This window comes from Platalea leucorodia (genome assembly GCF_965183815.1).
Source record: "Platalea leucorodia genome assembly, chromosome: 10".
Lineage (NCBI taxonomy): Eukaryota > Metazoa > Chordata > Aves > Pelecaniformes > Threskiornithidae > Platalea > Platalea leucorodia.
The window spans coordinates 383,547-397,309 of NC_138832.1; the positions used below are offsets into that span (position 1 = coordinate 383,547).

A 13,763-nucleotide genomic window follows, 5' to 3' on the forward strand; every position below is an offset into this window, starting at 1 on the left:
TTTTACTTTACAGCCATTTGATAGTCACAGGAAATAGGAAATAACATGAAATTTTAGAATACAATTTTGTACTTTCTCACTGCTTAGAATTATGTGCCTATAATCCACCGGAGCATTTTGCTGTGGATGACCTATATGTACTACTGCTGATCTCTGCTGTGTGTCTGGCACACTGAATTAGAAATAATTGCAGATACATTAGAGAAGTCACGGAAAACTTGCCAGGTACATTTGTATCAAGCTTTATAAAGGTGACTGGCCAGAGCTGACTCCCACTCTTGATTTGGGAAGTTCTCCCTTTCCCAGCAAGGGACACGCATCTAACCTAGGCTGGTCCCTAGGAAAGGGGAAAAACGGGGTCCCGCGGAGCTGAGTCCCCTCGCAGAAACGGTGCTGCTTATCTAGTGCAAAAGTGTATATTTGGTGATAAAATGTGATAACTTGTCGCATCCCCTTCTCCAAAGACCCCTGAGTGAGCTGGTCTGAACAAACACAAACTCCTCTGAGAAGAAATTCAATGGAGAGACTTCTGCTTTCACAAACAGTCCTGCTGAGATGAGGAAGGCTGCAAGAACGAGAGGAACGGTGGCCGATGGGTTCAGCCTCCCGCGGCCCCTCTGAGGATGGAGAGCGGCCGTGGTCCTGCTCCAATGGCCCGCGGGGAATCCGCTCGCCGAGAGGCTCTGGGTGGCAAAGGGTCACGCTCCTCTGAAACGACAGAGGGTTGTGCTGAATTAAGTTGCTGCTGCAAAAAGAAAGTAGCAAACTTACTCAAATGTCTCTTAGCACAAAACATTAGAGAGATCTGCACGGGTTCCAGGCTGCAGAACTGGGTATTTTAGGTGAAGAAGTAATTTGCAGCTCTTAACTCAAGCATCAGCACCCTGGGTAATCCCACACGGGTTGTCTGATCGTCTGTCCCTGTCATCTGTCTGCAAAATGGGAATCGTGTCTTACTACCTCCCAGGAAGGCTGTGAGAATAAAAGCTCCAGTACTATTTCAGGGAGATTTAATTAAGTAGCTTGGCAGATCGACAGTCTGTACCCAGCACTTTTCCTTCACGTTTTTCCCCACAAAGAGGAATTTTTTTCTCTGTGTTAAAAAAGATACTAAAACTCTACAGTGTCTTTCCCTCAGGGCAACCCATTCCCCTGGAAAGAAACCATGGGGCTTCAAGGAGGACCCGAGAGTAATTAGTGATGTTTACTTTGGCATGCCCAAATAAACTGTGCTCCACCCCCTCCCTTTTCAGCTGAGCGTCTTCTCATCACACGATTCATTGATCCCTTTGTTGCTGACCCGCTTCCCCCAGAAGCGGGCAGGTATGGGCGCTGTTACGGGCGCCCTGCCTGGCGGCCTTGCTCCAGCCGCAGCGGCAGCATCGCGGCGGTGCCGGTGAGCCAGGGCGGCTGCCTGCCCCGAGCGAGCCGCCCCTGCTGAAGCCACCATCTGTGCTCCCAGCAGAGCTGGCAGCCTGCACCACGGCTCCGATTTGGACCAAAGGGAAAACGATCATCTCTCCAGGTGACACGCAGGATTTGTAGGCTGAAATTGGTCCTTAGGCACGATTATGAGTGTTCAGAGCGTTACGCCTTGTAATTCTTAGCAATGTGGAGGCAAAACCTGGTGGGAGCGCAGATGCAAATGTGTACGAAAGGAGCGCTTCATCGTTTCTGGGAGCTCAGCCTGAGCACGTTCAGCCGGGTGCGAGCGAGGACGTAACGCCCAGCTCCGCTTGGCTCGCTGTTCGCAGAAGGAGAATCCTTGTTTCAATTTAAGATAATTGGCTGGGGTAGGGTTTGCCTTTCCTTTGGAGCTCGTTCCATGTAATGCGTTCTCTTAATAATGGACTCTTCCTCATCTAAAACCGTCAACAAGCCTGGCGATAGAAGGAACCGGCAACTTCACATGCGTTTAAAAGCAGAGCAAAGAAACTCATCCGTCTCCCTGTCAGCCCTATTAGCTGGGAAGAAAGCTTTGCAGCGGATTTGCGGTGGCTCGGCGCGAACTCCTGGATAAGGGTGTTCTGCAGTAACGAGTCCCCACTTTGGAGGGTCTTTTTCCCAAGTGGTCTGCTGGGTCTCCCGGAGGGAGTAAATGAGTGTAAGGATTTTGGGAAAGGAGTTTCTGCACTCACCCACTGAGCTAGGATTTGGCTTCTCCTGTTCACGAATCTGTAGTAGGAGGAATAGGTTACTGGGAGAGATACAGGGCTTTACCTCCTACTAGCTCCCTTGGAAGTGCCGCCCAAAGGGCTCAACTGTCTTAAATAATTTCCCTTGCTTTTGCAGATAGGCCAATACTGATGGACTGTCCCTGCATACCAACGTCTCGGGTCGTGCCCAGGTCACGCTGAAGGCAGCGGAGCGACCCTGAGCGCAGGAGCACGAGAAGGGAAGTGGGAGGACAGAGCTGTAGCCATTTATTTCAGTGTATTTAAGGGAGAACTAGTAAAAACAATGACTGAAACATACCTTTCACTCTGACACTGGGGGTGAAAGAACCCGAGACAAGAAATACTGTAAGGGGTTGCCTACCGAAAGCTGCTGTTCTTTACTGCAGGCGGCTGATGCCTGTGCTGGGTGTAACGCTGGCAGTGGGGAGCGGTGGGTTACCACAGGCAACAGCAGCCCTGCAGCTCACCGCTCTCCCTTCTCTGCTTTTAGGGCCCTTGCCCTTCTCGCGAGCCCCTCGCCGCCAGGTTTTCTGGCGTTGCTTATTAGGCGGCTCCGCTCCGGAGCAGCGTTCCTCGGCCTGGAGAGGGGGCGGCACCGAAGCACTTAAGCGTTCACGATGCAGAGATCAAACTGCGGACTTACTAGACTCCCTAAATAAACCTTATCTGCACCAAACGCACCCATCAGTTTTATTGCCATCAAGCAGATATAGAAGGAATTAGTTGTCAGGGAATGTTTCTAATTTAAATGTTAGCAGCTGTTACTATTTCGGAGTGGCAAATTTTATGATTTTGTCTAAAAGTCTGCTCTCAGTAAATTAAAACACTTTGTAAAAACTGGATTATACCTGCAGCGGCTCTCAGATATCGAGAGGGGAATGCAAGAGAAAGCCCATGGTGAATAATGTTAGCGGGGATGAAGGAACACGCAGGTAAAACTCGTGTTGCCAAGTGCTGCGAGCTGAGCAGATCTTTTCCTCCCCAGAAGCCCGACCTTGGTGCGCCTGCCCGGGAAAGCGTTCTCCAAAGCACTCGGCGTCCTTGCGCCCCGGAACCCCCTCATGGCGCAGAGGGGCCCTGAACGCCTTTTGAAGTAAGCGCGGTTTGGAGCGTTGCTTCCACCTGGGGCTGCAGCTGCAGCAATGCCGGCGGGGCTGGGCCGCGCGGGCGCGGGCTCTGGGCAGGCTGCGTCCCTCCCGGCGCCCCTCGCGCCCGCGGACGCCGCTGCTCGGCACGTCTGGGCGTGCCAAAGCTCACCTGCCTCTCCCTGTCTTCAGACGCGGTCTACTGTAGGCTTTACTATTGCCACGACGTTAAGCTGTTCTGCACAGTAAACAGCCCCTAAGTTAAATATCCTTGTGATTTTTAATTGTTAGCATCTGTCTGAATTACAGAGCTGCTTTATTTAATTCATTACTGGGGTATTCACCCCATTATTGCTAAGCACGGTTTATTTATTAAGTCTTATTATCAAGTCTGTGAAACGTCTGGCAAGATTTCTGTGCCTGTTCGTCCCACGTTTTCTGAGTCACAAAAGCAGTGCTAATCATTGCAAATGAAGAGGGATACAGCATCCTCGCTGTGTGAAAGAAAGTATAAAAAAAGAAAAATTTCCCAGATCATGGTTTTCAAGAACTGTCCAAACTCTTATTTATAACGCACCTTTTGAGTGAAAGAAAAAAATCTAGGGGTTGATACGTAGCTCTCATTGTTTCTGTTATTTATCAAACTTGTATTTAAAATATTTAAAACAAAAAAGTGTAAACTACTAGCTTCTCTAGGGAACGGGAATCTTTCAAAAAGCTGCCTGATGCAACAGGCACGTTGAATTAAGTTTTCCTCATTTAGACTTGGGAATTTTAGTTGTTGAATTTTCTCCCTCTGGACAAGGCTCAAGCACTGAAACTTCCCATCTACTCCAGCTGCTCTGAACTCTGAATGGCAAAGCAGAGACATTTTCTTCTTCAAGCCAGAAATCTTATTATTGCACCAGAAGACCTTGGTTGAGGTTTTGCCATAGCCTGTGTGCTCCCTCCTCTCTGGGGCACGGTCCCCTGGGGACCCGGGCCTGGGAGGACAGGGGATGCGCTCGGAGGCACGGCCGGTTTCTCCGCGGGTGGCTCTGGGGATCCCCGCTGTCTGTTCTGAAGCAGAAACGGCTCAAAAGTGGGAGCAGCTTCAAGCAGCGGCTTTTTCTTGAGCTGCTCTCCCGACCTTTCCGTGCCGGCGCGGGCGGCCCATGCCTGGCGCCAGCAAAGCGGCTCGGAGAAGGACGGAGAGAGCCGCAGACGAGAAGCCGAGGAACGCACCTTTGGAGCGTGATGGGAGCTTCTGTGTTAGGAAAATGTTTAATGTGTTGGCCTGGTATTCTCAGTATTTCTCTTATGCCCTCTTATGAGGTCTTTACATACCTCATAAATATGAAACGTAATAATCTGCAGGGACCTGTGGGGACAATTTTATTTGGCTTTGCAAGCTCAATACTCCAGTAATGAAAGCATTTTCTTTACATCTTCCTGGGAGCAGACAGGGACAAGCACTTTAATATGTATACCTCCCGAGACGGTGGTAACACAGCCTGGGGAGACAGACTCCCTTACTATCATGGTTTGGCTCATCGTTAAGTGCTGTCCAGTAATGAAGATGAATCATCTTTAGAAGCCATTTTTTTTAAACTAGCTTAAATTAAAGTGCAAGAGTGAGCAGCCTTGACCCTGGAGACTTCTACATGCTGTACAATGAAACCGACTGCTGAATTATCTGACTTATCTTTGTCAGAGAGGAAAAAGTCCCTGCAGGCAAGCACTGGGAAGACACCCCGACCCCACGAAGTCCAGTGACTCATCCCTAACAGCCGGCTTGGCCTCCCGGAGCAAAGGCAACGCAGGCCGCGCTTTTGTCCGCAGGATCGCGCTGCCCCGCGTTACATCAGCGGCTTCGCGGAGCCAGAAAGGTGAAGAGCAAGCACAACACCGCCTGAAAATGAACTGTAGCGATGACCTGTGGAAGTGCTCATCATCTGGTGTTTTAACGTGCCCAAGCGGGATGAAATCCCTAAGAGCGTACAGATCCAGACCCAGCTCCTCTCCTAACAGGCAGGTTAGCTGCGCTGGTGGGATGCGAGTTTGTATTTAAAAAATGCACACGCCAGCTCCCAGGTAGATCACAAAATCAGGGACAGGATCTGAGCCGGATTGCGTACGCTGACCGCGCGAGTCATGTGAGCAGCGTCTGGGGACAGCGTCGGAAAATTTTAACGGAGAAGTTCAGGCCTTTCCTTATTTTACCTCTCAAACTCCAATCAAATGTATGCATTTTATTTTTTTAATGTAAGTGCTTTGATTCTTTGGTATTTAGATTTGCTAGACTACTGACCAAACAAGGATCTGAATTTTTATAGTACAGCTCTGATTTCTTTGTCCCTCATCAACACTTAGTCTATGTTAGATCTATTCAGAAAATGAATCTTCACCTCAGTTGAAATGTCAGCAATTTGACATTTCTTTTTGACCCAAAAAAGCACCAAGAATGAAAATGCTAAATAATCTCATGAAAATGAGAAATTCCAAAAATTTTTGACTCAAGTAGCGTCAACGTGAGAAAGCCAAAAACCTTCTATAGAAACAAAGGCTGACTCTGCAATTGAAATGGATGGGTTTGGAAAAGTATATTTCTCCCTTGCTTCCTCTGTTTGACTTAGAGGAGCCAGCACAAACGTTAAGTTATGATGCATGACGAACACCGAAGTCTGCTGAAGCAGCTCAGAATGTTTGTAAGTGGGTAACGACTGCAGCAAAACAGCGCGTGATTGCTCAAGCGTTTGAACCTTTGACAGAACAAATCAGTTCTGCAAAGAGTACTGTAGGATGAGAATAGCGCGCCTTTGGCACACGGGGCATTGCACAGCGATCGCGTTTACGCATGTGCATCTAAATGCTGTTCTGCCGATGCATGTCCTTCTAATGCATGACAGCCAAAGCAAAGGGAACAGCGGCAAAGGAGCACCTTGTAACCGCACAGCAAAGCAGCTGGAGGACGAAGCCCTGCGTGTTTCAGCCCCTGTAATGCCGCTGCGGAGATGCCCGCGGCAGCTCGCCCACCCCGGTGCTGGTCAGCGCGGGGTCCCAGCCCCGCCGGGGCTGCGGCGAGCGCAGCCGGCCGTCCCGGCTGCGGCACAGGAGCCTGCCCGCCGTGCGTGTCGGACGGGGCGTGTGCACGTAGATACACACGTACACATGGCGGCATTCACCGCCAAGCCATCACCAGCAATTTCTGACAGCCTGCCTCTCCAGAAGCCGCGTGCAGGGAAATGGTTGCCATTTCTCCTTCGGTAGCAAGAGCCCTGCTTCTAATCTCGTGCGTGCCACAGCCCTCCGCCTTTACGGCTGTAAGCGATGTATTCGTCCTCCCAATGAAATCCTGACTGGGTTGGTTAGTATCCTCACGCAACAGAAACTATGAAGAAAAAGGTGAAACTGCCCACTTGCCAGTTTGCGCCCCGGCCCGGCCGCGTGCCTGGCTCAGCCCCTGGGCAGGGTGCAGGTTTGGGCTGGCTGCGGGCCAGGAGACAAAAGGGGCCTGGGGATGCTGAGGAAGGGAGGAGAAGCCTGGTGACATCTCTGAAGACACATATGACAAAAACACTTGCAGCAAAAGACATTCTGTGTTGCCAAACGCAACAATCTCCCCCAAACGGGGAGATTTCCACCCACGTTGCTGCTGTCTGCTCCTGCTCTCCCCCACCTCCTGGCTCAGCGCACGGAGGGCTGAGCTGCGGCAGGGGTCTCGCTGCACGCCCAGCAGCACCCTGAGCCTTCTGCTCTCATTTTCAGGTTGCATTTCACTCTTTACAGTCGTCTGCGCCACAGCAGAGCGAGAAGGGGACAGGGCCAGGCACAAAGCCGGGAGCTCTCTGGAGGCAGAAATCCTCGGGTGTTCTCTGTCTGCTAAAACTCTGAAACGGAGAGAAAGAAAAATGCTGCAAATTAGTGAAGATGCTTCGCCCCACGTAGCTGTTGTGCGGGGTACCCAGAAGGGAGGAGGAGGAGACAGGGAAGATCAGGGCACATCCACTCTCTGTATTTTGCTGCTCTGCTAGATCTGCACATGTCAGACTGCCATCGTCGATGTGTGGGGTTGCAATACGCCTCGGGATAAGCTGGGAAGAGATGCACTATTGGCTGTTTCCCACGCGGTGTGTCAGCTGGCAGGCTGTATATATCGCAGGGAAAGCAGGGACCACTCAGTCTCCGAGCACAGCTGCTTCAGTGTATAGCTCGGAGATACTCTGAGGATGGAAAGAGAAGGGAAAGGCTGCCCTTGCTTTTTTGATTCTGACAAGCTCTGAAAACTCTTGGGAAACAGAGACCTGACGGATGAAGGACTATGTGGAAAACTAATAAAGCAGATTTCCAAGGAGAAGCTGGGGGAGAGAAGCAGAATAGTGCCCAGAAGAAAATATTCACTAGGATTTCTTCCTAGGTGAAAGTGTTCGGGGATCTCTGATATTTCAGCACCTCAATCAGCTGCTGTATATAGGACATATGGGACTGAAAAAGAACAGCAGCCGGAGGGTCCCTGGAGCGAAGCTCGCATGTAACCAGCGCAGGAAGAAGGACCCATTTATCAACTCTTTTTTGTGGTTTGCAACCCCGGGACAGATTTTTAAAATGCAAGCGTGCGTGTTTCCTCCTGCAGCCCCTGACTTTAGCACCTGAGCTGCCAGGAAGGAGGGCAGAGAGGACGGTGCAGCCTGCCTGGGACACGGGCAGCGCTGGAGCTTTGCTTCCCGAGCCATGAGCAGGCACGCGTGGTTCCCTTTGCAGTACATCTCCAAGCCTTTCTGGAGAGCGGAGAATAACAGCACAACCAACTTCTTCTCTGCGCTGTATGGCTTCCCTAACCAATCCTTCTTCCACAGCGATTTGGACCTGGAGGACCTGGGGGACTTTGACAGCGGGACCAAGTATGAGGGCGAGTCCCAGAGCCGGACGGTGAAGGCGCTGCTGATAGTAGCCTACTCCGTGATCATCTGCATCTCGCTCTTCGGCAACATCCTGGTGTGCCACGTGGTGATCAAGAACAAAAGGATGCACTCCGCCACCAGCCTCTTCATCGTCAACCTGGCCGTGGCCGACGTGATGATCACCATTTTGAACACCCCCTTCACGCTGGTGAGCATCCGGCTGCTCTGTGTTGTGCTGGTGTCCGTGTGCCTGTCAGAGCTGCGTGTATCTGCGTTCGATGGGCCAGCAACAGGCTCACACGCAGAGTTTCTTTTTGGCTCTGCCCCCTCTCCCTTTGCCTCCTGGGTGAGCTGCAGTTGTGCACTGTCCACAGCGTTCTGCCCTCCAAAAGCAGTTCCCGAATTATCGGTTTGAATTCACCTTTTCTTAAATGGATCCTGTTTCTTTGGTGGGATTTCTCTGCCTTACTCTGATGGGATTTGCATGCCTTAATCTGTTCAGGGAAAGGGTAGTGCCCTCTTGTGTGTTTGCGCAACAACAGCTATTAGGCACAAGTAATTAAATAACTGTAATCTCTCTTAGGAAACAGCTTTACACCAACTTCAAAGAAACAGCAAATTGCTACAGTTTCAGTGACATGGTCATTAGTACCAGAGTTGTCTCTGTGGGGAAATTATTAAATTAATTGGAAACAGATTAGCTAGTCTTGACTAATTTTCTGTGTGGACAGATGTTTTGTAGTAAATGTGCTTTATTTCAAATCAGGTTAATCTGCTTCCAGAGTAGTTACATTAATTTGGAATAAATATTGTGCAGTCAGGAGTAACAAGGGAGTGAGACGACCGCTGTTATTTGGAATAATCCCCTCTGCAGAAAAGCCACAATAAGCAGCACCTCTCTGGGAGCTGGTGAGAAGGGCCGTGCTGCCCTTGCCACGGCAGGCTCGGGGGCTCTGGGCTCCCGCGGCCTCCTCCCCGCCCCGAGAGCGGCTGGGTTGCACGCCCGGGGCAGACGGCTCCCGTACCGCAGGAGCCCGAGCAAAGAGGAAGGCCACCCGGCTTGTGAAGTGTCAGCTGCTTTGCCAACTGGAGGGTAAAATTTCCCTCTCTGCTTGTGTAACTTCATTGACACCTCTGAAATTGCTGTTGATGCATCTCACGCAACGTGACGAGAGGAGGGTCGGGCTTGGAGATCCGCGTGCGAGCCAGAGCCTGCCGCCCAGCTCCGTGCCCTGCTCCCGAGCGTGGCTGGTAGCTGCGGACCCCGGAGGGCAGGCAGGCAGGGATGCTCCACGGCCAGGCAGTCCCTGACGCAGAGGTGTCACCTCACTATTTCAATGCCCTCGATGATTTTTTTCTTCCATGAATTTATCTCACTAAGTTTTGAACCCATGCAACTTTCAGCGTCCATAAATTCATATGTTTTAACAATGAGAGACGTGCAACTGTTTTTAGGGAGGCAAGCTACTGTTTTTCCCTACAGAGCCTCATCAAGGAGTTGAGGTAGGATTTCTTTATGTTTTCCAGAAGGACCATGTTACACGTACACATGCACACCCAAACACACATACACAGAGCACTACTCGGGTGGATTTGCTTGCGCAGTATAATACATCTCACCTCTGTTTCAAAGCCTCTTCCATAGTCACTCTTTCCCCAGAAAAACTGAGTATAATGTATCTACAAAGTGTAAGGAAGCTATATTAAAACATTTCTTCCTTACCATACTCCAGGGAAGCCTATTTGCTACTCTTCAGATAATGCACGCTGTTTTAATCCAATTTTATCTGCTCTTCAGGTGCGGTTTGTAAGCAGTACCTGGGTTTTTGGAAAGCTGATGTGTCACGTAAGCCGGTTTGTCCAGTACTGCTCCGTTCATGTATCTGTGCTGACCCTTGCTGCCATCGCTCTGGATCGGCATCAGGTACGTGATACACCTCACCCCTAGGTTTGCTCGAAAATAAGGCACTAGATACATAGGTTTTTCCCCTTCAAATCCCAGTATGTGGAAACCTGCATTGTCTTGGGAATCAAGGAATGGAAGGGAGAACTCTGGCTTTCATGGCAGTGGACAAAACCCCCCTGGGGTTTTACGGCGAGGGTGATCAAACGCTGGAAGAGGCTGCCCAGGGAGGTTGTGGAGGCTCTGTCCTTGGAGCTCGTCAGAGCCCAGCCCGGAGCAGCCCCGGGCAGCCTGCTCTAGCCGGCCCCGCTTTGCGCTGGGAGGTCTCCAGGGGTCCCTGCCCGCCTCAGCCGCTCCGTGGAGCACAGCCCCGAAAGCGTGGCGGGGATATAGTCCAAAGCTCGAACACCAGCAAGCCAATGCATTTTCTCAGCATTTATTTATGAAGAGTCTTACAATTTTTAGGCTTGCCCCATTATTTCGGGACACCTAAGACTGGAACTAGTGAGAACCGTGTTAGCACTTTCAGTTCAAGGTGAGAAATTCTCCTCTCCTCCCCCTGTCCCAATACTTTTTTGGCAAATACCAGCCAGGAAAACCTTACAGCTCAAGCAGTGAGCGCAAACCAAAGGGGTTCCTTGAAGTGTAATCCAGTGTGTAATTTTGCTTGAGCTGATAAATGCTGTGCACTGGACGAGCAGACGCTACAAGGTGCGCTCTCAGGCAGACCATGCAGTTTTCCTGCAGTGCTGGAGTCAGAAACGGTTGTTACTGAAAGGCAGTTTCACACGGTAAATGACATGGCTCGATGAAGTTCAAAACAATAACGGATTCCACTCGGATCGCCTGGGATGTGCTCCATCTGGTGTCAGAAAAGGACAGTGACTGCCAGAGTATAGATCATCCATTTCTGTCTTTTTTACCGCAAAACGTTTGGTAGTCTGCCCATTTTATGTGCAACATTGCAGCTCCTGAAAGTGAAGCATTTTGATAATGATTCATTTTAACCCGTAGGTTCTGGGTTGATTGCAAAGCATGGCTAGGTGTCAAGAAGTGTTTGTTTAATGAAGGGCAAGCACAATACCTGCCTTTAAATTCAGTGGAGTAGGCTCCTCAGAACTGGAATTAGCTAGTATGGCCCAAGGAGATAAAAAGAGAAATAAGGAGATGTCACTGAGCAAAGAGAAATCAACACTTGCCTCTCAAAATATTGCTGGTCCTGAGAGGTACCAGAGCAGACGGGTGCTCCAGGGGAGTTGCAGAAGCTCCATTAAGCAGGTATTTACAATGAGACTAGAAAAGACATGTGTAAAATACCAAAGGCTTCATCAGCCAATAGGTCATTTGGGTGACATGATAGGTCTATTTTCAATTATTGTTTCATTGCCTAATCACCCATAGTGCACGTAGCTCAACAGGTATCTAACCGTCATCCTCTCTGAAGCCAAGCTGATGGGTGACACGGTGTGGTTCTCTGCTCAGGGCACTCGGCCAGCAGTAACACTCAATACTTGCACAACTCTCTGCATTTTCCAGCCCTTATACTTTCCAAAGTCCTGTAAAATGAGCCTCTCCTTTCTGCCTTTTAAAGCTGGAGGGGTGCAGAGCTGCTGCAGTGCTTCAAACTGCAACGCGAGGCTGGAAGAGTGACCAAGACGTTGTCAGATAAAGTAGCCCTCCTTAGCAGCAAACACACCTGGACTACACCATGCCGTAGCCAGTACTGTGAACATAAGAGACCAGCCTTCAAGTTTGTTAGTGCTATGCTGGCCAAAGATTATGTTCAACCATGGTTCTCAAGCATCTTGTCACTCTGTCTTGCAAGTCCACCAAATGCCGAATGTTGTGAGCACCGTGGCTGCCACCCGTATTGGAGACCTTGTCTGTAGTAATTAGGAGACTTTTTGCACTCCCTACAGTACAGGCCAGGACAGCCTCTTGGCTTTCAACTTGTGCCACACCTGACGTCCGTGCTGAGTAGGCCTTGCTCTCCTGGAAAGCACACACAGTGTTTGCTTCTTGCTCAGTGATCAGCGTCAAATGCTTGCTCCTGGACATGGATAAAGCAAAGACGGGTTCTTTTTTTTTCTAAAGCTTGCAGCTCGTTTTTATCAACAGAGGCTGTTGTAAATCCTCAGGATTGGTTGTTCTCTGCAGGTCATCATGCACCCTCTCAAGCCGCGCATGTCCATGGTGAAAGGAGGGATTTGCATCGTTATCATCTGGGTTATGGCCAGCTGCTTCTCACTGCCTCATGCCATTTATCAGACTTTGACAAGATTTTATATCGGGTAAGACATTTACATGGTGCCTTTTTAATATGACATATGCAGCTTAATCAAAGTGCCGCAGATTCTCAGGCACACACCTCTCCATCTGTGTTATTAAAAAAGAAAGTACGGTGAAAGAGAGAAGTCTGCCTTCTCCTTGACTAGCCGGTGTGTTTCCCGCAAAAGGACGGTGCAAGTGGATGGAACTGCTCTCAGGCTCGTTCGTTAGTTGATTTTGGCTCAGAGATTCAGCCCTGTCATTTGAGGCAGGCACAGAAGAGAGGTGCTCTTTGTCATTAGAGGGCACAGATGTCAATATGAATTAGTTTTTTCTTTTCCTGGGGATGTGTTTAAAATATCTTCACTGGGGCGAAAGGTCAAACTAAAATCAAAATTGTCCATTGGAAGTGGCACTTGCCCATGAAGCCACTGAATGACTTCTGCTATCGGTGCCTTTACTGAAACGTGCAAGAACGTCTGAGACGTTTGTCCTCCGGGTGTTGTGTGCCTCTGGCAGTGGAATTGAGAGTTCTTTCTCTCTTTGATCTTCAGGAACAGAACAATACGAATGGTCTGCCTCCCCAGCTTCCCTCCTCCTGCTGATCTTTTCTGGAAGTATTTGGACTTGACTACTTTTGTTCTCTTGTATGTCCTGCCCTTGCTTGTGATCTCCCTCACATATACCATGGTGGCCAAGAAGCTCTGGCTGAGAAATGCCATCGGGGACCTCACCATGGAGCAATACTATGCCCACCAACGGAAAAAGAAGATGACGCTGAAGATGCTGATGGTGGTGGTGGTTGTGTTTGCGGTATGCTGGTTCCCCCTGAACTGCTACGTGGTGTTGATCTCCTGTAGGGCCATCCACAGTAGCAATGCTCTGTACTTTGCTTTTCACTGGTTCGCCATGAGCAGCACTTGCTACAACCCCTTCATTTACTGTTGGCTCAATGAGAGCTTCAGATCCGAGTTGAAGTCCTTGCTGTGTGTCTGCCGGCGGCGGAGTGCGGCCCAGAGCCACGCTCTGCGGCCCATCTCCCCCCCTTTCAGGCATGCCTGGGTTGAGAACTGCCATTATAAAAGAGGCAGCGCCTGCCAGAAGGCAAGGGCATCCTCCCAGAGGAACTCGGCAAAGACAGACATATCCAGTGTTCAGCCGATTGTGGCAGAAAGCTAAACCCTTAACCTGATGGCCAGGCAGCATCACGTTGTAATTGCAGAATCACGGGGAAAATTGAGCGGAGAAGGACTGCTGGAGACCATCTAGCCCAACCTTCCGCCCAAAGCAAGCTAGCCTCAGCGTTTGATGGGGTCGTTCAGGACCTTGTCCAGTCACGTTTTCAAAAACCTCTGGGGATGGACTGCCCCCATGTGGGCTCCAGAACAAGGGGTGTCGAGTGAATTTTTTGTCGGAACAGTCAGCAAAAATGAACAGAATTCTTTAACAG

General features: G+C 50.0%; 1 protein-coding gene across 1 annotated transcript; it reads left to right on the forward strand.

Annotated features, from left to right (window-relative positions):
• Window positions 1-7,972: 7,972 nt before the first annotated feature.
• On the forward strand, window positions 7,973-13,492 carry LOC309595623 (G-protein coupled receptor 83-like; the record flags this gene model as incomplete). The annotated part of the gene is made up of 4 exons (XM_082322827.1): window positions 7,973-8,350; window positions 9,941-10,066; window positions 12,203-12,336; window positions 12,868-13,492. 4 exons carry the CDS (start codon window positions 7,973-7,975, stop codon window positions 13,490-13,492), a joined length of 1,263 nt encoding a protein of 420 aa, XP_082178953.1.
• Window positions 13,493-13,763: the final 271 nt, after the last annotated feature.